At 42.6% G+C, this 26,214-nt stretch overlaps 1 protein-coding gene across 7 annotated transcripts in view; it reads left to right on the forward strand.

The window, feature by feature from the left end:
• Positions 1 to 26,214, forward strand: part of CADPS (calcium dependent secretion activator) — a 415,573-nt gene that overhangs the window by 86,491 nt on the left and 302,868 nt on the right. For all 7 annotated transcript variants that reach the window (XM_074344558.1, XM_074344560.1, XM_074344559.1 and 4 more), the window contains exons 2-3: positions 6,188 to 6,301; positions 16,376 to 16,708. In XM_074344558.1, the coding sequence (XP_074200659.1) occupies positions 6,188 to 6,301; positions 16,376 to 16,708 (447 nt within the window). The remainder of the gene's footprint in view (positions 1 to 6,187; positions 6,302 to 16,375; positions 16,709 to 26,214) is intronic.

Consider the following 26,214-nt stretch of genomic DNA (forward strand, 5'->3'; position numbering starts at 1 on the left):
TGCTGAAAAGAAAGTCATCATAAGATGAACAAATCAACCACCGTCTAACATTCCAGTGTAAATGATTTCAAGCACATACAAAATAGCTATGATTTTCTATATAACTCCACTGATAATTAGTGTCTTTGGATCAGAACAGGAATGCTTAAGCAGCTCAGAAGTGAGTTCATTCTGAGCTCTAGGCCTACGCTGCCCAGCGGCGTAGCCACCAGCTAGCTACATGTGGCTACTGAACACTTACAGTGGGAATATTCTAAACTAGGTTTTACTGTAAGAGTGAAGTACATCAGATTCAAAGACATAGTATAAAAAAAGAATGTAAAATGTCTCATTAATCATTTCTGTAATGATTTCGTGTCAGAGTGATAATATTTTGACACGTTGACTCCCATGAAGTATACTGAAATTTATTTCACCTGCTTTTTGCTTTAAACGGTGACTAGAAAAAATGTAAATTGACTAGAACATGTAAAATTGCACATGCGGCTGACATTGGACGCTGCTCTACAGCTAAACAAATACGAATTTGATAAAAACCTAACTCCTCTATATTTGCCCCTAAATTCACTCTTCCCTATTTCTCCCAAAGTACAAAAATTAGCTAAAGCAATCCTGCTTCCATCTAGTTCTGTTCTCAAAAATCTGTTCTGTTTTGTTTTGTTCCCTGGTGGAATAAAAACTCAAGCCAGACTTGGTCTCCTATAGCTTTAAGCTTTATTTTCTACCAGCAAGACTTAACATTCACTCTAATGATGAAAGCATTCTAAATGTATATAGAAATTCATTATTTAAAAAAAAAAAGAACTCATGTTATGTCATTGAATGGCTGTAACTACCCCAAGGTAGTGAGTAATAAGAATTATCACCATTTTCCAAGTGAGAAAACTAAGAGATAACATGTATTTATTTGAGCCTGGCCCTATTCCAGAAAGGCTTTTAGCTCTGTGGCCAATTCAGAGAATCTAAGTGGCTTATCCAAGATGACACAGTGGTGGATAGAACTGGGGCTGAATGATCGTCCTCTTTCTACTAGAGCAGCAGTTCTCAGACAACGTCCCATTATCAATTATGAAGTGTAACTTTGTGGAAACAATGATTAAAAGAGTAAAGTTTTTTTTTAAAGTTGAAGTACAGTCAGTTACAATGTGTCAATTTCTGGTGTACCGCACAGTGTCCCAGTCACGCATATACATACATATGTTCATTTTCATATTCTAGGAGAGTAAAGTGTTTAGCTGACTTTCTTATGATATAAATTAAAACTGATTGAAGGATATTCAAAAATAATTTATCTTCCATATACTTCATCATTCATGGAACAAAGCACTTTTTGAGTGCCTGCCATGTACTACAGCTCTGAGTTGGCCCTGGGGAAACATCTGTGAACAAAACAGCAAGAAAAGACAGATCATCTAACACATTTGATCATAACTAACAAGTAGTTAGAATAGACGATGTGCCCTGGAATTACTTAGCAGGAAGATGCAGGCTAGGGGTTGGGAAGGGCTTCAGAAGTTAGCACGATTCATGCTAAGACTGAAGGACCGTGAGACATAGCCAGATAAGGGCTGGAGGAGGGAGAATAAATAGGAGTCTTTTAGGAATGCTTTCCTAAGTGGGGAAGGAAGGTGGGCTTGATAAGGAAGGAAATTGCACATCACCTACCGCCCAAATTATCTATGCCACATCCTGGAAGTGTATCTTGTCCCTAAATACCACCTTTCACGTGATCGTGAATGTAACAACAGTAAGGTTTGAAAACCTCTGTATATTGCCATGGTGCACTTCCCCCAAGCTTTATGGAGATATTATTGAAATAGAACATATATAAGTTTAAGACATACAATGTAAAAATTTAATACATGTATATATTGTAAAATCTTACCACGATATAGTTAATTAACACTTTCATCCTCTCACTTATTACCATTTTTCTCTTGTGATAGCTTTTAAGATGATTCTCTTAACAATTTTCAAGTATATAATAGAGTATTGGTTTTTTTAAACATTTTTTATTGATTTATAATCATTTTACAATGTTGTGTCAAATTCCAGTGTTCAGCACAATTTTTCAGTTATTCATGGACATATACACACTCATTGTCACATTTTTTTCTCTGTGAGTTATCATAACATTTTGTGTATATTTCCCTGTGCTATACAGTATAGTCTATTCTACAATTTTGAAATCCCAGTCTATCCCTTCCCACCCTCCACCTCCCTGGTAGAGTATTGTTAATTATGGTTACTATGCTCTATATATTTGATCCCCAGAATTTATTCATCTTATAGCTGGAAGTTTGCACCCTTTGACCCCATTTCTCTCACCCCTCAAATCCCAGTAACCACTATTCTACTCTCTATTTTTATGAGTTCAGATTTTTTAGATTCCACGTATAAGTGACAACATATGGTATTTGTCTTTCACTTATTTCACTTAACCCTCAAGTTTCATCCATGTTGTTGCAAAAGGTGGGGTTTCCTTTTTTATGGCTCAGTAAAATTCCAGTATATGTATGTCTGTATGTGTGTCTGTGTATATAATAATATGCGTGTGCATTACATATATGTACACATATATGTATACATATGCACATGTATATATATTTATGTATATATACCACGTTTTTTATCCATTCATCCATTGATGGGCATTTAGGTTGTGTCCATGTTTTGGCTATTGTAGACAATATTGCAGTGAATGTGGGAGCGCAGGTATCTCTTCAAGATATCTGATTTCCTTTCCTTGAGATATATACCTAGAAGTAGGATTGCTGGATCATCTGGTAGTTCTATTTTTTATTTTTTGAAGAACTGTAGTAGCCACATCAGTTTACATTCCTACCACCAGTTCACAGGGTTCCCTTTCCTCTAAACCCTTGCCAGCACGTATCTCTTGTCTTTCTGAGGATAGCTGCTCCAGCAGGTGTGAGGTGACAGCTCCTTCTGGTTTTGATTGGTATTTCCCTCATGATTAGTAAAACTGAGCACCTTTTCATGTACTTGTTTACCATCTGTATGTCTTCTTTGGAAAAATGACTATTCAAGTCCTCTGCTCATTGTTCTTAAACACGTTCATTATGGTATGATTCCTGTACAATAATGTACAATTTGATGAATTTTGATAGATGTATACACCAATGAAACCACTGCCACAATCAAGATAGCTAACATTTCCACCACTCCCCAAGAGGTCCGAATTTCAAATTCCCAGTTTATCCCTTCCCACCCTCTTTACCCCCTGGTAACCATAAATTTGTTCTCTATATCTATGAGTCTGTTTCAGTTTTGTAGACATATTCCTTTGTGTCTTTTTTTCTTTTTTTGGATTCCACATATAAGGGATATCATATGGTATTTTCCTTTCTCTTTCTGACCTATTTCACTTAGAATGGCAATCTCCAGTTCTGTCCATGTTGCTGCAAATGGCATTATTTTATTTTATTTTTTATGGCTGAGTAGTAATCCACAGTGTGTGTGTGTGTGTGTGTGTGTGTGTGTGTGTGTGTATACACATCTTATTTATCTAGTCATCTGTCAATGGACATCTGAGTGTTTCCATGTCTTGGCTATTGTAGATAGTGCTGCTGTGAACATTGGGGTGCATGTGTCTTTTCAAATTAGAGTTTCCTCCGGACATATGCCCAGGTGTGGGATTGCTGGATCATATGGTAACTTTATTTCTAGTTTTTTAAGGAACCGCCATACTGTCTTCCACAGTGGCTTCACCAATTACATTGCCACCAATAGTGTAGGAGGGTTCCCTTTTCTCCACTCCCTCTCCAGCATTTATTGTTTGTGGATGGCTATTCTGAATGGTATGGGGTGATTCCTCATTGTAGTTTTGATTTGCATTTCTCTAACAATTAGTGACACTGAGCATCTTTTCATGGGCTCGTTGGCCATCTGGATGTCTTCTTTGGAGAGATGTCTATTTAGGTCTTCTGCCCATATATTAATCTTTTTTCTTCTATTAAGTTGTAAAAGTTCCTTATGTATTTTGGGTATTAACCCCTTATCAGACAGATGGTTTGCAAACATTTTCTCCCATTCTGTAGATTGCATTTTCATTTTGTTGATTATTTCTTTTGCTACGTGGAAGATTTTTTAGGTTGATGTGGTCCCATCTGTTAATTTTTGCTTTTGTTCCTTGTGCTTTTGGTGTCATATCCCAAAAAAAACCATTGCCAAGACCAATAGCAAGGATCTTTCTTCTAGTGGCTTTACACTTCATTTAAGACTCTCACTTTTAAGGCTTTGATCCGCTCCAAATGAATTTTTGTGAGTGGTGTGAGATAGGAGTCCAGTTTCATTCTTACGCGTGTGAATATCCAGTTTTCCAACATCACTTATTAAAGAGCCTATCCTTTCCCCATTGTGTATTCTTAGCGCCCTTGTCAAGTATTAATTGACCATATACGCATGGGTTTATTTCTGGATTCTCAGTTCTGTTTCATTAATCTATGTGCCTTTTTTAATGCCAGTACTGTACTGTTTTGATTACTGCATCTTTGTAAAGAAGGATATTTCAGATCATCTAAGGTGCAGGGGTGTATTAAAAAGCCATCTCTCAAAAAAACAAAAATAAAAACAAAAAAAATCCAAATAAATGAAAAATCCAGCCGTGATTTGTAGCATTTGCCTATTTCCGTGGTGTAAATACTCCCACCTTGGCTGATAACTTGTTTCTAATAAAACATCACTGAATGCAAAACTGGGAAGAGACATGTGGTAGACATTATATATCATTTCCACCCTACGAATACAAGAGACGGATGTAACTGAGACAGGAGGAGAAGGGGCAGGGCGCAACCACTGAAGGAATGACTTAGCAACTGAGGACAGGACACACTGGTGAGAACCAAGATGGCAGAGGATCTGACTTCCAGGGGACCTTGAGCCTCGTGGCACAGCCGCAGGCACCGTGACAGTTCCCATGCTGACCATAAAAGGTCAAGAAGTGGACAGGGACCCGATTCCTGGAAATCCCTGTTCCTTGCCCAAAGTAGTTGGAATAATCCTCCCATTCATTAGCCCATGGAATTCCCGAGCCCATAAAACCTAACAATTCTGCACCTCATGGTTGCTCTCTCTTGCCTTCTGAGATGGCCCGCACGCTGCCTGTGGAATGTGTATCTCCTAGGCTGTTTTCCCTTCTGAGCGAGACAGATGCAACTCTGTGTATGGACTGTGTATCTTTTTTTTTTTTTTCCCTTAGCTTTGTGTGCTTTTCTGATTATTTCCTTGCGTAAATACCAGCAGGTAACTTTGTGGAATTAATAGGTATGCACACTTTTTTCCCCCCTATGTTTTAAAAAATAACTAAGTTTAGACTTAGAGAAACATATCAAAAATAAACTTGCTTTCACTTTACTATGCCTTGTTCTTGAATTCTTTCCTGCGCGAGGCAGGAACCTGTTCTCTGACAACATAACCTGAAAGACACACATAATAGTAATGTTACCAAAGGCAAGTTTGTGTGCCCGCTGCACCACGAGGCCAAACAAACTGAAACAAAGAAGTTTGGAGCAGAGAAAGGTTTATTGCAGGATTGAGCAAGGACGGGGTCGGGGTGGGGACTCATGCTTAAAAACCCCAAACTCCCCGGAGGGTTTCAGCAAAGTGTATTTAAAGGCCAGGTAGGGGAGGCGGCATCGTAGGGTGCGTGATCAGCTGGTACACGATTCTCTGATTGGTTGATGTGGAGGTAACAGGGCGGTCAACACTATCAACCCCTAGGCACCAGAAGGCCTGGGGGCCACCTGCTCTCACCGCCAAGTAGTTAATTTCTTCCCTTTGGTGCAGGTTTTAAGCATCTGAAAAACTCAGGAAATACACATGAAATACCATTATCCGGAGCTGCAGCAGGGGATGTGGGGGAGGGTCTGTTCCCTGAATGCCCCCACAGGGTCCTGCTCTGTTACAGAAAATGCGGTAAAATCATGAGGAAGCACTGAATTGTGAGTGTGTGTTACCCTTGGTTTTAATATAATTTAATTGTAATTTATATTAAGTTTTAGTAACAGCTGTTTGTAACATCTGCCTCGCAAAATTCCTGCAAAGATAACCATCAGCTCTCCGCGCCAGTCGGAGCCCGCTCCGGCACGCCGACATCTTCCACGTAAAGTAGCCTTGACCCTTGTCTAGAGCAAATCCTCACTGTCCCCTCTTCCTCTGTTTCTTGCAGATCAGCAAACAGCAGCTGCAGACAGTCAAGGACCGGTTTCAGGCTTTCCTCAATGGGGAAACCCAAATCGTGGCTGACGAAGCCTTCATGAACGCCGTCCAGAGTTACTATGAGGTAAGATTCACCAGGCGGAATTACGCCAAGACTGTTCATGCCTGAAGCCAGGGGTTTCTGAACACTGGTCAGTGGAACAGCAGCCTTGGCCTTCTACAGGGCCTTCCCTCCTGAGGCCAAGGATTTGGTAATTGGTTACAGTTTTAAGGAATAACAGCATTTTATTTGGGGGGAAAAACAGTAAATAGAAGCTACTGTCTACCAACTGGTTATTAGACCAGGCAGTGCGCTAAGCGCTTTGTGGACCATTTCTACTTTAATCTTGACAGCAGTCTTCGAGTTCGCTCCTGATATTATTCCCATTTTACTGACAAAGCGACTGAGGCTCAGAGATGTTAAGTCAATTACTCAAGGTCACACAGCTGTTAAAATGCCGCAAACTCAGATGTTAGCCAAGGTGAAAAGCATTTTCCCACCACTTTCTGAAGGATGGTAATGCCTCTGAAGGGTGGTGCCTTCACATCTGCCTTGTTCTGTCTATTAAAATGGTGCTCTGAGTTCTGCAGTTTAGAACACCGGCCCAAATCCAGTGCTGCGCTCTTGAAAACCTGTAAATGAGAGACTATATCCTATCGACTTCTTTTTTTTTTTTTTTTCCTGGGGGGAGAGGTAATTAGGCTGATTTATTTTTTAGAGGAGGTACTGGGGATTGAACCCAGGACCTCATGCATGCTAAGCATGCGCTCCACCACTGAGCTATACCCTCCCTCAAGAGACTATATCCTGAGTTTATATCTTAAGTAAATTTTCACCTCTAGACCCCAGAGATTTATTTGAGTGAATTTGGAATTCCACTAGTATTTTTTTTTAATTTTGTAACTCTTCTTCCAAAATGTGCATATTGGCTATCATTTGTGCATATTTAATGACATGAAAATGCCGTATCTTCCGATCGGTACTGTTTACCTGCTGTGCATATTTTTAAAAATGATGATTTGGTCTTTGAGAGATGCTTTACTTCATATGACTCTATTTTCAGGTCAACCAGATGTTCTCTGTGTTTGGAATCCTATGCCCCAAATTTCTCACCTATTGTCAAGACCAGATTAAAACCATTAGAAACCAACCCCTAAGTATTAAAAAAAAAAAAACAAACTTACAGTATCCTGCCATATACAATTGAGCATAATAATAAATTATAAAGTAAGTGTTAGGAAATCAACAAGCTTCTGATTCCCATCCCCCCCCCAATTTTTTGCAATTTGCTTTGCGAATTTTCTTTCTTCCTTCCTTTTTTTCAATTATTTGGTAGAAAATTGTTTGAAAACAAAAACATAGGTGCTCCTGCTTTGTTGGTGATCCAAGCAGCTGCTTTTTCTGCCCGTTGGGTGCTCCATTCCTCAGTAGATGCTTTGCAAACGTTGGTTGATTGATTCGGTAAAACACTCCTTATTGCTAAAGCACTTGACTTCCTCTTTCATGGAGAGAGTGGAGCAAGTTGGCAATTAGAGCTTGTGAAAAATATTATTGATTGGTTTGCTAACTAATTAGCATCAAATAGTAAAACAGCCTTTGTCTCTGGGATGTTTGCTGGGTCCATCCACAGGCTCACTTTGCACACCGTTTCCTCAGTGAAATTTCTATTTGGATCTGTTTTAGAGGTCTGGTATATTTCTGTATTTGTCAAATTTGAGCTTTGTTTCATTTTACAAGTAGTATTCATTATTGCCAATAAGGGTCGAACTTAGTGCTTTATCTGATGTGACCTATTTTTTTCGGTTGGGTTTGATGGAGAGTGAAAATGGGATTCGCAGTCACGGTGATGGTGTGGCAGTGAACGACCTAAATATATTGAACCAAGATTCTGTTTAGAAACCATCAGGAAATGAATTCAGTTTCTCCCCCTTTTTTCAAGTTCTGGAAGCCGGTTGAGACCAGGCAGACACTTGTCAATCCTTTTCCATGTTTAGAGTCATTCACCAGTTTGTAAATTTGTAGATTGCAAATCTTAATTAGAAAGCTCATTTGACTAATGACATAAATTACAAGAAAGTGGCATTTCTATCTATTAATTAAATTAGAAAATTAATAGTCATCAACTTGCTAATGAGTCTCTCGAAATTACTGTTACATCTATATATATTTTCCTCTGTAGCGGCTAGTTTGTTTGAAAGAACGTGTTTTTAGTCTGGTGAGAATACAGACATTAAGAAATTACTGAATATTTAATATTAAGATCTGAGCAACAGGAAATAACGTGGGGTATTAATTATTTACCGTATTCATTAGTAGAGCTTTAGAGAGTCTTAAGATTTCCAGGGAAACCTTATCTTCTGAAGCTAAGGTCCCCAAGCAGGGACTGGGATTAATACTAAATTTGGGAGTGCTCTAGGCTGACGACTCGTCCCTTTCTCTCTCTCCCTTCACTCTTGGGCGATGGAGAAGCTGGAGTCTCTTCCTCTGCCCTTCTCTGGGATCCGCTTGCTTCCCTCTGAGGATCTGTCTTGGTCAGAACTCTCCGGATTACAAATGACAGACAGCTAGTCAAACGGGCTTAAGCCAAAAAATGAGGTTTGTTGGCTCAAGCAACTTCAGAGTCCAGGGATAGCTTTGGCTTTAGCTGTGGCTGGATCCAGAGACTCCAAAGATGCCAGGAGGCTGAGTGTCTTTCTCCCCATCCCTCGGCTTTGTTCATCCCTGTGTTGGCTGCGTTCTTGGGCAGGTTCTTTCTATATAGAGGACCCTGGGAGCTCACATCCTACCAGCTTAGTGACTCCAGGGGCAAAGAGAGGACTTCTTTGCTGAGAGTCCCAGCAAAAGGCCTCGAGTGACTTGGTTGGACTGACATGGGCCGTGGGTCCTTTCCTGAGCTAATCACTGTAGATGGGGAGTGATGTAGCCTGGGGATCAGGCCTAGGACAGGACCTCAGGAGCTGGAGTATAAGCTCAGTCCCACTGGAACCATTTGTATTGAAAATGGCAGGGTTTCCATTAAGAAACTGGGCTGCTTTTTAGCAGAAGAAGGGGGAATGTATGCTCAGCAGGCAAAACCAATATATTCTCCTTCTAAATTCTCAATTTCTCTCTGTTTCTCTTTCTCTCTCACACACACATCCCACCTCACCATACCAGCACCCACAATCCCAATTTAATAGTGATCATGACAAAAAAACTTTTTTCCTAAAGTTCCAAATTACTATATTACCGAAAGTCAGTTTCAGGCCATGGCCACGTTTTGCTAAGGCAGTAGTGCCTTGTCAACATGAGAGAGTAGTAAAGAGCAATTTTTTAAAAATAAAACGAGTGGGGAGCCACTGTCCTTTTTCCATCTGTGCCCATCCAGCCTAGTCTGAACCCAGCTGGCCAGCATTCAGGCCTGGACCCAGAGCTGGGCCAGGCTAAAGGGAGAACCAGGCTCCCCGTGGCTCTCGCGAGCGTGCAGGTTTATTTTGTCCTTCCCTGGTGGCCTTGGTTGGCAAAGTGGATCAAGCAGGGCAGGAGATTAATCTTTTAATCTCTTTCATTCTGACTTTGAGGGCTGGGCACTGAGGTGGATGCTCTGAGATCTGGTCCAGCAACTTCATTCTGTTCCCAGAGCCACGGTCCTGAGATATCAGAGAACCCACCCTTTTCTCCAGGGTCCCCACATCTTTCCTAACTCTGAGCTGTTTTAAAACTAATGTGTAAAACATAAGCCCTCCCGTCCTCCATCCTCACCCTCACCTCCCCATCTCCCTGCTAAATTTTGGTTCTTTCACACGCTGGTCCCAACATCAGAGAAAGGAGGTGGTGAAGAGATCTTACCAAAACTTTTCCTCTGAGATCCTGCCTGTAAGGAAACATGGGGGGTGGAGGGGGGGCATCTGGTGGGAAGAGGGAGTGGAGAATGAGGTAGAAGACATAGCGAAACCTGTTGGGAGAACGCTATAGCTGGCATCTGGACTTCCGCCAGGGACACGGCTATGACTGAGTTGGTTTGGTTGTGCTGTGTTTTGATCTGACCCTCTCTACCGAAGTCCTGGTTGGTTTTTGTCAAACTAGTTTTGATGATGAACTAGTCCGGTGATGTATCGGACACGATTCTTCAGTTGCTAGCAACAGAAACTGACTGTGGCTCAGTTAAGCCCTAACAATATTAACAACAACAACAAGAATATCAATGACTGTGGTTGTTTTGATGTTAAAGGAAATAACCAAGCTGAAGACATGATGGAAGCCAGGGCAGCTTAGCTGCGGGAAGCCAGGTAGCAGGAGATAATGGACACCCCTTCGTTGCTGTGAATCAGCTCCAACCCCACCCCGCTCTGAATCTGATCCCCAGAAGGGGAAGTCTGCTTGCCGAGCTCAGGTCCCAACCTACCACTTGGCAAAGGCAGGCCGAGGTCCTGTGATGGACAGCCCACTGAAACTGCGTAGTGACAAAGGCGTGCTCGGACTGAGATTCTGTTATTACAAAGGGAAGGATGGTCGACGGGCAAAAACGGCACGTGTCCTCTGCACAGGGTGACACACGTTTCATCTTTATGATTGAACTTAAAAAAAAAAAAAGTAGATGTCAGGTCATACCTGGCATTTTTCTGAAATAAAGCTTTGTATTTTCTAATAAGCGATACCACTGTAATTCCTCAGTGGCCTTAAAATAGATAAATCCTTAGGAAAAAAGGAACTAGCCATTCTAAAGGCATTCACGCTTGTGGGAAAAGCCAGGCACGGGAGGAAGAGGCAGAGGGCCGGGGGATTATGAGGATGAGTTTGGTGTCTGAAAGATGTGGGGTTGAATCCTAGTTCTGTGCACACTGGCTCTGGGACCTTAGCCATGTCTGAGCCTCAGTTTTTCCATCTGTAACAGGACCTTCCTTGCATAATTGTTCTCAAGATTAAATTACACACACACACACACACACTCAAACACACAACCTCACTGTAAATGTAGCAAGTGGAAAGTGCCCCATTGGGAATATATTACGGTTCGAGGAGAAGAATGATGGTGTAGTGCCCGCTCGCTGCATAGAAATGATAACAGAGAGTTGAAAGTTAGCGAATCAACCCACTCCTTACTTTGGAGCCCGGACACGGGGTACGGGAGGTGCAAGGTCAAGGCAGGGGCAAAGGGCATAGAAGGGTCAAGGGAACTGCTTTTGCTCCTAACCTACCCCCACCTACCACCAGTCACGGCCCCGGATCTGTTCTGAAGTCTGCCCAGGATCCCTTCCTTTCTGGTGCTGAATATCTTTAAGATCCAAAGATGCTTTTTATTTTAGAAATTAACCGTGCACCGTGCCTCAGTGACAGTAAAATTTGTAGTTTCCCATGCGGAAAGAAGCTTTAAGTGACTGTGAAAGTAAAACCTGCCAATTATAAGCATAGAAAATGTGGGAGAAAATGTAAATGAGATGGTTTAGAAAAATGCCTGTCGTGCCATCATCCATCCTAGACTACCATTATTAATTGTGCACTGTATCTTTCCAGGGATTTTTTTTTTTTTGATGTGTTTATACACATAAAGAGAACTATTTGATTTCCATGTTAAGATGGAAAATCACTAAAAAGTATTACTAACCCACCTGTTTCATTTGCAGTGTGATTTTCAGTCCTGGTCCTCCTCCTGCAAAAGTCACACCTATGACACTCTCTCAAGAGTAAAAAGCTGTATGAACTCTCATATTTCTGAGTCAGGGGTTATGTGTCTGTACCTCAACCCTACTTCACCCTTACCATGCGAAGTCTCTGGTTCAACAGTAAATCACGGACATCTTTTGATGCTCATGAAAAAAAAAAAGTACCCTTTTTCATGGCTACGTGATATTTTATTTTAAAAATAACAGCTGATTTTTATTACATTCTTACCACAGGTGCCCTGCTTCCCAGTTGACATATATCGAATCCTCACCCAATACTACAAGGGAGGGTTTTGTTTTCTTTAATTTTTTATTTTGGGAGGAGGTAATTAGGTTTGTTTATTTATTGTTTGATTATTTGATTTTTTTAAATGGAGGTACTGGGGATGGAACCCAGGACCTCATCCATGCTAAGCACCTGCTCTAGCACTGAGCTATATGCTCCAAGCCGGGAGGGTTATGATTCCCATTTGAAAAATGAGGAAACTGAAAGTCCAGAAGGATGAAGTAACTTGCCCAGCCAACAAAACTAACGGCTGGTAGAGCCAGGATTTGGTCCCAGGTCATCTGGCACTACAGCTCACTTCGCCTGTCATCGGTGTGTCATTCATTAGTAGCCATCTGGATGTTGTAGTGTTTAAAAAAATCTTACTTACTCTAACCTCTAGGTATTTGTCTTATTTATGTTGAAATGAGATGTTTGGTAGAGCAGGAAAGGCTCCGTCTTGTGTTCTCCACCTGTCAGTGAGGAAGCAGGAGCGGGGCCAGCCTCCCCCCGCACCGTGGACAGTCATTAAGAACCGAGGTGCTGGCATGTCTCTAAAACAGCCTTGAAGTGGCGGGGCTCTGGCGATGGAGGGAAGGACTGATGGATGAGGTCGAGTCGCTGAACTGACTGCCCTTCACCATTCCGTATTTATTTGTTTATCTTCCCTCTCCCATTATGACCTGTCTGGAAGTTGGCAGAGGAGTAGGGACAACTTATGGATGTGCCATGTCGATCTGTGCCTGGGGTTGAAGTCTCTTCCAACAGCCACCAGGAAATAAAACTGAAAACAAACTCGAAAATACCAGAGAGAGCTCTCAGTACGGGTGCATTTCAGGGGTGGTTTTAAGAGACACACGAGCACGTGGCTGGCCCAGGCCCCACTTCCCTTCTGACAGACAGAGAAGCCAAGACAGATGCGGTGCCTGGAAAATTCGTTTTCTGCTGCCACCTTCTCTCCCCGTGGCCGTTCTGCCTCCCTTGAGCACTTTGCCGTCTCCTCCATCTTCTGCCTCCTTCCTCTGCCCTCTTGACCTGTCACTCCGCTCCTTTCATTCTGGAGCCTGGCAGTCACATCTTCCCTCTGGACGGATGGCACCCTCCACTTTGCAGAGTCCTTTCAGTTTAATCCTTGTCAGAGAAGGCTGGCTGGATGAACCCAGTGTGACAGCGACGGAGCGTGAGGTTGATAGAAGTTAAGTGACTTGTCTAAGGTCACCCACCGGTAACATACTTATCGAGCAGCTACCGTGGACGAAGGAAGGGACTATGGGAAACAGATCATACATACAGGATCCAGGCAGGTAATGTGTGCAGTCATGGATGCCACCTGCCTGGGACCAGTGTGCCAGTATCCTTATTCCTTACCTGCCGCTGTCAGGTCCCATGGAAAATGTAGCCTCAGTCACTTGTTTTAAGAGACCAGTGTATTGTACTTGCTGGTTTCCTCTTTACCTTCTTGCCTTCATCCAGATATAATCTCAGGAGGGTCTCTGCTTTGAGATGTCTGCTTTGTTCGTGTTATTCGTTCACTGATTCCCTCATTTGACATAGTACCATCTATGGGCCAGACATGCCCTGGGCACTTAGAAGTAATAGGGAAAAAACACCTCAACTGCTGCCTTTCTGGGACTTCTAGTCTGGCTGGAGCCTCAGCTCTTAACCAAACAGTCACAAAGACAGATGAGAAATGGCAGCTGTGGAAAGGCTTCGGGGGAAGGGAATATGGTGCTAAGAGCTTGTGATGGGGGCCTGCTCCAGGTCTGGGGGACACTGATATGGACAGCTGGGAGGAGAATATGACTTCACTGTTGATGGGATGTTTTAAGTCACCTCCGATGATCATTAGAGCCGACAGCCAAGAATTAACCCCTTTGCATCTCCACCACCATCACGACTCACCTGCGCTCCTACAGGTGCCTCCCGGCTGGCCTCCTGTCTAACTTTCTCTTGGCCCTTTTCAGGGCCAGAGAATATTGTTTTCCACATTAAAGCCAGACAATGTGAATCTGATGGTATCACACCCCAGCTTGAAGCCTTCAGTGGCTTCCCAGTGCCCTTCACCACGATTACCCGTATCCTTCATGTGGCCTCCCATGCCCTTGGCCATCTGGCCCCTTCTGCCCATCTTACACTAGCCATTCTCTCACCTCTCATTGCCACAGCCACGCTGGCTTCTCCTTACTTCCTCCGATCCTCGGGGTGTGTACACATATTGCCCCTTCTTATGCTCTCTCTTTTCCTATCTGCTTTTCACATTTCATCTCAAAGGAGGTTTCCTGCAGGAACGCTTTCCTGACTGCATACTGGGATAGATTCCTGGCTCTGGGCACCCATGGAACCAGGTCCTTTCCCCTAGTAGCACTTGTCCCAGATTGTAATGGTATTGGTATGGGGCGATTAGGACGATGTCATGGAGACATGCGGGCCGGATCTGTGTCTGTTTTGCTCCCCAACGTATCCATGCACCCAGTATGAGCCTCCCGCCTAGCGCGTCCCCAAAGAAAGGGTGAATGGGTTCAGGGAGAAGAGGATAAACCTTACAGCTGAAAAGACAACCTCATAGTTTTATCATCCAACTCCCTCAGCATACAGATAAGAAACTAGAGAATCAGAGAGAGGAGGTGACTTACCCAAGGTCACACAGCAAGTTAGTGGCAAAGCTGGGCTGGGACTGTGGTTTACAGCTCCTGTCACAACGTTCCACTGCCTCTCCAGAAACTTCCTCTTTTGCTTCAAAACTTTGATATTCTTTGAGATCTAGATTTATAATTCAGGCACGGTGTGTTAGGTAGAGAAACTGTCTGCATTACGTATCACAGATTTTCGGGTGAATTCCTTAGCTCGTTAAGGCTCATAAGGCCTGAGGATTCATTTGAAACATTTTTTTTCTATAATTGATTTTTCAATGAACTCTAAGTTCTCAGCTGAGTACCAGTTCCCAGATGCAGTGGAGCGGGACCCTGTGTAGCAAACCCTCAGCCCTCCTTCTTTCTAAATTAGTTCGTTAAATTGACAATCAATGGAGCCCAGCTTCCTAATAGCTCTCCTCCGCAAGGAAGGCTTTGTGATGAAGCAGGAGGACTGAGATTCCTCCCAAGCCATCGCCTAACAAGGGCGTCTTCTGAAATCTGACAGGGGAGTGAACGTTCGTTCTACCTCCAGAAGGATATTCATGCACCTTCGGAGGTGTGACCATGACAGCTTGACGGTGTCAGATGTGTCCTCTCTGTGAATAGGAGGCAGCAGCCTCTCTGCCTTGTATGACACCCCAGAATCACGTAGCTTGTGTCAGCTCCCGAATTGTGGGCGCTGGAGCGAAAGCACACGGTCCTTAATGGATGCTTCATTTCAGGACCCAGGCAGCACCAGCAAAACAGCCGAGGCTTCTGCCCCAGGCAGGGGGGCCCCACAGGAAAGGAAGGAATCAGGGTGAAGCCCAGAGACCTTGCAGCTAGAGTCAGCCAGGTTGAGTTACCAAGAGCAAGTCCCTTCCCCTCTCTGGAGTCTTGGTTTTTCCATCTACAAACTGGGTTCAGTGGAATACCTGCCTCCCTGTTTTCCCTCTCAAAGTGCCAGGCTCTATTCTAGAGACGGATGGTACTTGGAGGAACAGGAAGCACACAGTCCTTGCCCATGTGGAGTTTACATTCTGCGAAGGGGAGACAGGCACTGAATGCATCTTTGCCTAATCCTTGTTCGATTTTAATTGTGATGAGTATCACTGGGAGGATAAAATGAGATGTAAATAGTGAATTGTGTGCTGCATAAAGTGCTACGTACCAGACATCACGCCAGGAACTTGACACATAAAAATAATCGCAACCACAGCAGCCCATATGGCATGAATAGGGGCTACTTTTTAAGTGTTTATCAGAGATTAACTCATCCAGTCCTCTTTTAGAAATACCTGTGCTGGAGAGACTACTGTTATCCCCCATTTTGTACATGAGAAAACTGAGGCATAAAGAGGTTAATTTGCCAAAAGAAATGCAGCCCCCAAGTGGCAGAGGAAGACGTCTCTATATTATAGGCTGCCTCTCAGGGTGCTTTCATTCTTGCAATAACTTAGTAAGTTCCATTGTGACTCCCACTTTCCAGGTTTGGACACAAAAGCAAAACACATAAGCGGTAGTGGGGCAGGATGTGAGCCACACTGGTGACCCCTGTGATGCCCCGCCCTTAGTCCCAGGGAGTGGGTTCCTCCAGGGCCACCTTCCTAATGTCTGTCCTGGCCCTGTCCTTACTCAGGTTTTCCTGAAGAGCGACCGCGTGGCCCGCATGGTGCAGAGCGGGGGCTGCTCTGCCAACGACTCCCGGGAGGTCTTCAAGAAGCACATTGAGAAGAGGGTGCGCAGCCTGCCCGAGATCGACGGCCTCAGCAAGGAGACGGTGCTGAGCTCCTGGATGGCCAAGTTTGATGCCATTTACCGCGGGGAGGAGGACCCCAGGAAGCAGCAGGCCCGGATGACAGCCAGCGCCGCTTCTGAGCTGATTCTGAGCAAAGAGCAACTCTACGAGATGTTCCAGAACATTCTTGGGATCAAGAAGTTCGAGCATCAGCTCCTGTACAATGCCTGCCAGGTAAGAGGTCTGTCACCTGGGCCCAGAGGAGGGCCACGTGATGACTTCTATGTGCCCTCGGTATTGTTGCCTTCATGTGCCGTTTCTTGATTTACAAAAAAAAAAAAATTAATTACATTTTACAACTGCCTTGATAAAAGTTGAATATAATCCAGGCTAGACTATGTTCGGGTTTTTCTTCTGATTTTTAAAAGAAATTTTGTGAGCTCCTAAAAGTCTCATGGGCCTGGGAACTGCGTGTGTCGTGTCGAACGGGTAAATTAGCCCATGCGTCAAAAATGCCAAAAGATCAAAATGATGAATTTTTTTTAAAAAGATGCTTTGTCCTTAAAATAGGTGGTATTTGCCATTTGAAGGGCTTGTACTTCCTCAGTTGGGGAGACAATTGGATTTAGAACCTGGTCATGAACAGTAATTATTTCAAGCAGAAAGTTTCTAGAAGACCTGAGTGTGCCATTCCCACGGGTTAGTCACATCGTTGATCTCCCAGTGGATGTGAGGTGTCTGGCTGAGACTCCGCTTGGGTCCACTCCAAAATGGGCTTACATTTTCCTCTGGATCAGAGTTCGGGGGAGTGAAGTACCCTATCTTTTCATTTCTAGCGAAACTTTCCCCATTATAGTCCTTTATTTAACAAGTATTTATTGTGCGCCTACTTTGCGGTCTTGGCCAGTTTTACTGAGTGTCACCTGGTAGCATTTTTCAAAGGCCCATTTCCAGTGCCCTCCTAGAGAGTCTGGCTCTGCATTCTCAGGGCTGGGCCCGGGAATCTGCATTTTAAACAAGGGCCTGCCTTCCTGGTAATTTTACAACCCCCTTTACCTTTTAAAAGCCATTATAGAAATTCCATTGTGCCCTGGTTTCCCTGCACCAACTCTGTCCCTAAAGTTGGTTAAGTAAAGACACTGTAGTGTATTGACTAAGAGTTGTTCCTTGCTCAGAATCAGACGGGTCTAGGTAAATCTTAATATGCTTCCTCACGAAGTTTGAGGCCTGGGGAGTTAGTTAACTTCCCTGACATGAGCTTGGAATGAAATTGTTACAAGAATGCACGTGTATAAATCCCAGAGCAACACAGGACACTTTATAAATGGTAGCAGTGAAAATATAGTCTACCGGAAGAGGCAAAAAGTCAACAGACAGCATCAGAACCGTGTCCTAAACGTTTAACATAAGAACTATGGGATTTTGAGGCTTACTTCTCCCTACCTCCATGGATGCGCCCCCAGTTCATGGCACCATCATCTTTTACCCTGATGACCACGGTGTCTCCTCAAATGGTAACCCTGCCTCCCCTCGTGCCCCTGGTACTGCACCCCTCACACACCAGCCAACATGATTTTTTTTTAAATGTCAATTGACTCATGCCACTTATGTGCCTAAAATTCCGTCACCCTTAGAATGACATCCCCACTCATCACTAAGGCTTGAGGCAGTACGGGAACCAGCCCGGGTCCTACCGCTTTCCCTGCATGCTTAGTCACCGGCCGCCTTTCTGGGACACATCACATTGGTTCTGGGCCACATCACATTGGTTCTGGGCCGTTGCATTCGCTTTTCTCTCAATTCAGAATGCTCTCTGCCAAGACCTTTGCATGACTGGTACAGCTTAAATGTCAACATCTCCAAGAGGTTTTCCAAGACCACCCTATCTAAACTTCTCCCCGGCTTCACACCTCACTAAGTCACTCTCTTTCCCATTCCCCTGTTGTATTTTTTTTTTTTCACAGCCTTTACCACTATTTTCCATTTCTCATTCCCCCCTTTTTTTTAATCTATTATCTGCCTCACTCTCTCCACCCGTCCTTTACCAAAATGTTGGCCTCATCAGGGTGGGAATTCATCTGTGCTTTAGTGCTAATATTTCTAATGCATGAAACAATTCTTGGCCCATAGTGGGTGTCCAGTAAATGCCTACTGAATTAGTAAGTGGAAGATGGCAGATTGTTTTAACTGGTGGGTAGGGTCTCGCTATCAGACATCATAGCTTACCCAGAAATTTCTGGATGTTTCAGTAAGGAGGAATCTGTTTAGCATTTCGTAATATAATATATATTTTACATTCAAAGGTACACCTGACACTCTATGTAGCCCACTTCAGTTCAGAACACTGACTGCCTGCCTGAAGGTAGAGAGTTTCTTTGATGGGTGAGGAAGTATTCTGAAATTCTCAAATAAGTCTCAATGTGCAATTCAATTCAGTTGTTCTTTTTAATTAAAATATTACTGCATTCCATGTGGCACTTGTAGAATGGGGTGGCATCACCATCCACCACCACCATCTTCTCTACCGCAAGAAGATGGGTTGTCATAGCTTCAAAAAGACGGATGATCACCCACACTGGGGTTATAGGTACAACGGAAATTTATAGAGATAGTGCAGTTTTCCTAAACCTGCTAGTAACACATTAAGTGATTCTAGGGATTAATATTTTTCTTATGGCAATAGCTACTTCATTGTGCATCTTTTCTGTTCTTGCTCAGCCTTCACCGTCATTGGAATTAATCTAGTGCTGTGCCATTTCTGATCTTGGTGGCTTTGAACTTGTTGACTAGAGTTAAGTGGCAGGACCATATTTTACTCTTTTCTTCTAAAAAAAAAAAAAAAGAATTAATTTGACTCATATTTTCAATACCCTTTTCTATGAGTTAGTAAAAAAAAAATACAATAATATAAAAGAATAATGTTATCTCTCCCCCAAATGATTAGCCTCTTAGCTAAAAGAGAATTATAAGAAATATAAAGGAAATACTGCTTGGGACAGTGATAGGTAAGACATTTAGTATTATATTTTGTACTTAAATCTACATCTGGTTGTTGCTTCAGTGCTTTTACGTCAGAAATTAGGACAAAGAGCATATGCAGGTCATTCACAAAAGAAGAAACACGAATTAATTCTGTACGTATGATTATTTTTAAGTCCCATGTCTTTAGCAATCTGAGTTATATAATTGTATTGATAAACACTTAAAGTATTTTAAAAGAAATATAACATCGGTCTATTTGTGGCAGAAGTGGGTTTTCTCATAACCTACCAGTGGGATAGCTTATTATTGTAAACTTTCTGTAGAATAATCTGGTCATTTACAGCAAACTACCTTTGTAACGGGCAAGCCTTTGAATCTGGCAGCTCTGCCTTTCGGAAGTTGCTCTACGTAAATGCTCAGAGATGGGTACAAGAGGATTAAGTCTAGAGATGTTCATTGCAGCATTTTATATGACAGTGAGAAAACCGAAGCAACTTTAATTCCCAACAGTAGGAGATTAATTAACTAGATTTTGATTTAACCATATGAGAAAACACTCTCCAGCCATTAAAGTAGTTGTTGAAGAAGGAAGCTTACCGCATGGGAAAAGATTCATTAGATATTTATACGTGGAAAATGAGGCTATGAACCAGAGTTTGAAGACATACTCTCATTTTTAAGGAAAAACGTACTGGATGGGTAAAAAAATAAAATTGTAACTGTCTATCTTTAGGGATAGCATGATGGTTGATTTTTACGATTTTCATTTGTGCTTTCCTGTGCGTCTAAATTTTTTGCCTTAAGCATATAGGTATTTTATAAATAGAAACAAACAGCAAAAATCGCAGCCAAAAAACTATCAAAACAATGAGGGAAGAAGAATGTTATCTTCAGCATTGTATTCTTGACTTCAGCCATTAGTGTATCACCTAATGATTTTTGCCATTAAACCAACTCCTAGCTCACTTTTAAAACCTATCTTTATCCTTAGAAGTCATATATGTGAAATGACAGTTTTGATGTACTAGGTTTTTTTTTTTTTTAAACAATATGCGTTAACGTGAAACATAATCATTAAAATAGAAGCTCTTCGTCCGTCTGCCTCTTAGATCATGTCACATCACCAGTGATGTGATAAGCATGGTTGTGGTGACCAGTGCCCCAAAATACTGACGTTGGTGGGACAGATCCCTCTGACGCCATCCCTGGAAATTAGCCCCAGACCGACCAGAACAGCGTTCCCCTGAAGTCTGTACTGCTCCCGCCCTGCAGTCAGGATTCAGAAATTACAGATTGACTCGCTCACTTTCTCGTAGATTATACTCAGCCTGGCAGAACTCTCTCAGCTCACAGGAGCAGAGATACAGAACTGAACATCGTATGACTTGGATTCTCACCCTGTTTAAGTTGTCTTTTGTTGTTTCCTATTTTCTGGACCTCCTTCTTCTGAGACAGAGCAGTTTGTAGGTGCTTCTAAATCCGGCGATGAGCAATGTTTCTCTGAATGCATATCGACATTTTAGGGGAAACTGTAATCCGATTTCTGGGGCAGCTTTCTGATGGTTCCTGTGATGTCTCTCTGAGGTGCTGCCAGTTTTCATCTCAGATGAGAAATGAAGTTTAACAAAGAGTGACTCTATCAGTCACGTATCAGTTGTCTGTCGTAACATGAGCCATGTCTCTCAAAAACATTTTTTTAAAAGCAAGGAGCCATAACATATGTCTCCATTTTTATGCACAGAATTTAAGGTTGAATTTGTTTATTTGAGATGGGATGGTCATATCTCAGAGAAGAGTTTGCTCATACTCAACATAGTAATCCATGTAAAGTAGCCTTTATTATGAAATCAGTGTTGTTCTTATTTTCCTAAACTCTTGAGAGGAAGCCGTCAATTATGTAGCTATTTGAACATGTGAATGGAATTCCAGACCTAACTTTAAAAAAAGTAGGATAACCTCTTCGAGAATGGGTGGTATCAGCTGAGGAATGAGACTCACACAGATATGCTTTCCATTTTCATAAAGTGCAAAGATGACAATGATGATGATATTTTAAAAGTTTAAAAAACGCAGTGCACCATTATCCCTCATTCCTTTCAGTCGCTTCCAAATCTTGAGTCCATTTGAGGCCCAGTTAGGTATACCAGATAGCTGCTACTTCCTACCCCTCTACTTAAGCCAGTGAGTTAGTTTTAACTGTTTGGTTCTCAAATGTGTGGACATTTCCTCTTGAAAAACACCTCTGAGGTGTGTTTTAGAAGGAGGCCAGTCTACATTTCCCCATAGTTTAAAATAAAGATGAATTCTTCCTGGGGCAGCAACCCGGCTAATGTCCAAGGGGCTTTGGATGAGTACAAATTAAGAAAGTTAGTTGTTTCTTGGTGTTTCAGTTCTGCTCTCTGAGAAGGCATTTCTTGCTGTGCTGTTACTGATCTCATTTGTCCCTCCTGGAAACATCAGTAGTATGACTCTAACCTTTCCTGAGCTATCGTTTGTGCCTCCTGGGCAGCAGGGGTAACATGCTCCAACTAATTGAAGATGACAGTATTCTCTTCGTTTATCATCTCTGAATTTCTAGAGGTTGTTCACAAAATCCAGAAGACTTGACTGGAGGCACCTGGGATACAATTTCCCAATCTATGAGCATCTTTGCATTTTCAATATTAAGTCCCCCACCATTGCGGAACTGCTCATTTCCTTCACATTTCCTTTCTTTTCCTCCCAACTGTCAACAATGTGGCCTTTGACGAGGTGGTTATGTTATTACAGGGCTCCGTTCCTTGGTCTTGATTAACACTTGGTACTTTTCCAAACATTTTATTAGACTCTGAAATCTCAAATTATCAGCTTTCAGCTGTGATCTGGATTACTGGGTCATACCTGTACCTCATTATGGAGTCTTTTGTCTCTCCACGGGTACGTATCGTTTTTTCCTAATCCCGAAATTTCCAGTAGATCTGTTGTGTGAGAATTTGCTTCTTGGCCAGGTTCTATTTCTTAATCACTTTCCTTAGCCCTCCGACACCAGTACGGTTCTTTGTACATAATGGTCTTTCAATGAACGTCTATTGAAGGAGTGTTTTCAAATCTGAGGAGGTGGAAATGGCATTCTAGTATTAAACACCTTTATTTAGCAAGAAACTTTTACTATTCATGAATTCCTTCCTTCCTTCATTCATTCAGCGGATGTTTTAAGTGTGTGCTGGGCACTAAGCACCACATGTGGGTACTGGGATACAGCCCCGGGGCTGTCCTGTTTTCGTCATAGAATAGCCCGTGTTTACCTTCCGTCCATCCTCCTCCCTGCTCACCACAACACGACTGCCAATGACTGTCGCTTTTTCCTACTTGTATTTGTTTTCATTGTATTGCCACAACTTAGTGACTTAAGAGAATACCCATTTATTACCTTACAGATTTGTAGATCAGAAGTCAGGCGTCACTTAGTTGGGTTTTCTGATCAGGGACTTATCAGAGCTGGAATTAAGGATCTGACTGGGCTGTGTGCTCATCCACTGGCTCAACAAGGAAGGCTCTGTTCCCAGGATCCCTCATTTTGTTGATGCATCGCATAACCTTGCCGTCATAAAAAGTCTTCAAAGCCAGCAACAGAGAGAGAAAACGTCTCTGATGCTTCCAGTCTCTGATTTCTATACCCTCTTTCAAAAGCATCGCCTGATTAAGTTTGGCCCATGCAGGATAATCATTCTTCTCTATCAAAGTCAACTGATGTAGGACTCCATCCTCTCAAGGGGAGGAGACTACAGGGTAGGGCGTGACTGGGTATCAGTCTAGGGTTTCTGCCCCAAGTGTTCTTCCCCCATCCCACTGCTGTTCATAGAACTCCTTCAAGTAGCAATTTAAATGTAACCTTTTAAGCGAAGCCCCACCCTTATCATTCAGCCTAAAATAGGCTTCTTGTTTTGTTGTGGGTTTTTTTCTGTAGCAGTGCCTTGTTAATTATACCATCACGGAACTTCACACAGTCCGAAATTACCTTGCATGCTATTCAGCCCCGCTCCTGACCATCTCTTTGAGAGCAAGGACCATGTCTGTTGCATTCACCACTGTACGGCCAACACTTAGCACAATGCTGGGCACAAAATAGATGTTCATCCAAATACTGACTAAATCAGTAAATGCAAAGGCCACGGCATTTCTGGTCTCCTGAGGCGTAAGTGCCCATAGCCACAAAGATGTGTGTTGGGTCTTTTGTCTCTGGTTAGGTAAAGTGCAGCAATGGAACGGGCATGTCGATCTGAGACCTGAATGGACCTGCCGATTCTTCGTTTTTATACTGTGGTTCACGGTCTGTGTCTCTAGCCATAAAGTTTCCCTCCATTCACGCTCAGCCTGTCTCTCCCATCAGAGGGCTGAGAAAAATAAAAGGTACAGAAATTAAATCTTGCCTTTCCAAGGTCACACGCTGCCTCTAACAGTCTTTAGATACTTGATGGACTGCTGGTTTTCAAGGGCTTTGCTTGCCAGATGTCCTTTAATTTCAGCATTCTTCGGACATGGAAAGAGATGAAGATGCATACACCATATGAACATGTTCTACTCTGTTACCAGGAGCAAAATTAGAGGGCGTTAAAGATGTGGAGGGCACAGGGCCAGACAGCAGTATTTAATTTCCCAGAGCAGCAATTTTCAGATGACCCTGTTGTGACTTTTCATGGTGGAATCATCAGAAAATTCTTTCTTCTCTATCGGTTCTTCCTAGAATATGTAGCCAGATATTTCTGTCTGCCTGCACCTGCTGTTATGGAGAGACGGACTGCAATGGAAAGTTGAAGTTGAGAGGCAGTGGGTACCCTGCATCTGAGGGACGGGGAATTCGGTATTTTCTATGCAGGCTTCAGAACCGCTCAGACATTTGAGGAAGCTCTTCCCTTTGTTGTCAAAATGGAATCATAAATATGCTCCTTTATTTGAAGTCTTTTCATAAGCACTGAACCACAAAATTGTAATCAGAGGTGGCAAAGAGGTACACTTCCAGAAAAGGACGTACAGAAACAGTGCTTTCTGCTTCTGCCACCTTTCCCCCAATGACGGAAGCTATCACAGACCATCCAACGCAGCGATGCAAACGGAGATAGTTTACAAGTCTTCTGACATATTTCGCCAGCCCAGGCTCCCCGTTGTAATCATTTGAATTTACCTTTTTCTTCTTCTTCAATGATGCAGACCTGCAGTTAGCCGAAACTCGGATAATAGAGCGTAGTGCGCCGATTAAATTTTGTTGTTAACCTTTTTATGTTTTAACCCTTTCTGAAAATATGCATAAAATATCATGGTCCTCTTTCCTGCCCAGCCAGTGAGTGAACCTGCATGTCTTTCATGGTGGCCTTTCAATCACAGGCGGCCTCCCGTCTGTGTCCTGACTTCCCCTTCAACAGTCATCATGCCCTTTCCAGATATGAAGGGTTGACCACGTGCCAGGCACTAAACCCAGTGCTTTACATATATTATCATATTTAATCCTCATAATAAGTCTGTAAGCCAGATATTTTTATCCACATTTTAATAAGCAACTTAGAAAAGAGAGAGAAGCAGAAGTTAAACAATGTTTCCAAGGTCAAACATCCAGTCAGCAACAGAATCAGAATTTGAACTCAAGGTGGGATCACCTGAAAATCAGCTCTTTAACACAATTGCTGAAAATAGTGGTGATTTTCTATCGATATAGAAGGTTCCAGAGAGTAAGCAGAAAGTCTGTCGATCCTGCCAATTTTCTAGGAAGACAGGTATGTGTGTTTTTCGCTCAATCTTTTAGGAGTCTCCTTTTATATAGCCTGCTCTTTTTTTCTCCTAAAATTTGTGGGAGGAAAAGAAAGGTCAGCTAAGTTCTGTGTATTTTCTAACTATGATTTTGATGGGTGTGTCTTTTTTCAGGGGTGACCGATTAGATTCGTGTTTGATTCACTCATTTAGGTTCTACCATATCAGTACAAGCATTTTCCTGATTTCATTTTTGAAAACGTGCTTAAAGCCCCCACAGTGTCTGGAGGATGGCTAAGAACAGGAAATGCTTGTCCTTCTTGTCTTGTCCTTACTAGTGTGTGATCCAGCCCACTGGGTGACTTGAACACGTTGACTGCTTCGCGTCCCGTAATGTGAGCACCTTCTGCTGGGGCTCCGTGACCCCAGAATTAGAACAGAGTTGCTCTTTGGAGAAAGAACCCCCACAAAAGCATGCATGAACAGTCACATTACAAAGGTTTGAAGTGAAGAATTAAACCAGGGCGTGGTTATTATTTTAGGCTTTGTGAGTCCTGCAGCCTGTGTAAGCAACTACTTAATTCTGTCACTGTAGCAAAAGTAGCTTTGGACAATATGCAGTGGGGTGTGCATGGTGATCTGTGTTCCGGTAAAACCTTCTTTAAGAAATCAGGCAGCTGGCAGATTTGACTCATGGGCTGCAATTTGTCAACCCCTGAGTTAAATAATATGTCACATCATAACAAAGAAATCTTTACTTTCCAAAAAGTTGCCCGGTGAGTATAAGCTGTAACCTTTTCAGCCCAAAAGGTTTTCACATGAAACTTAGCCCATCCGTTCTGTGGACAGTGGGAAGTGACGGTGGTTTGCGATCTTGGCACTGGAGATAGTCATTACTTAACGCTGAAGTCAAGTGTGTGCTGTCCGTTTCTTTGTAGCCATTACGGTCTCTTTGTCATTTTGATTGGTTAATTTCTATAAGAGAAAAGTACATTTTAATTAAAAAAATAAAGTTAACATTGGGGTTACCTTACCAC

This window comes from Camelus bactrianus, chromosome 17 (genome assembly GCF_048773025.1).
Source record: "Camelus bactrianus isolate YW-2024 breed Bactrian camel chromosome 17, ASM4877302v1, whole genome shotgun sequence".
NCBI classification, from domain to species: domain Eukaryota; kingdom Metazoa; phylum Chordata; class Mammalia; order Artiodactyla; family Camelidae; genus Camelus; species Camelus bactrianus.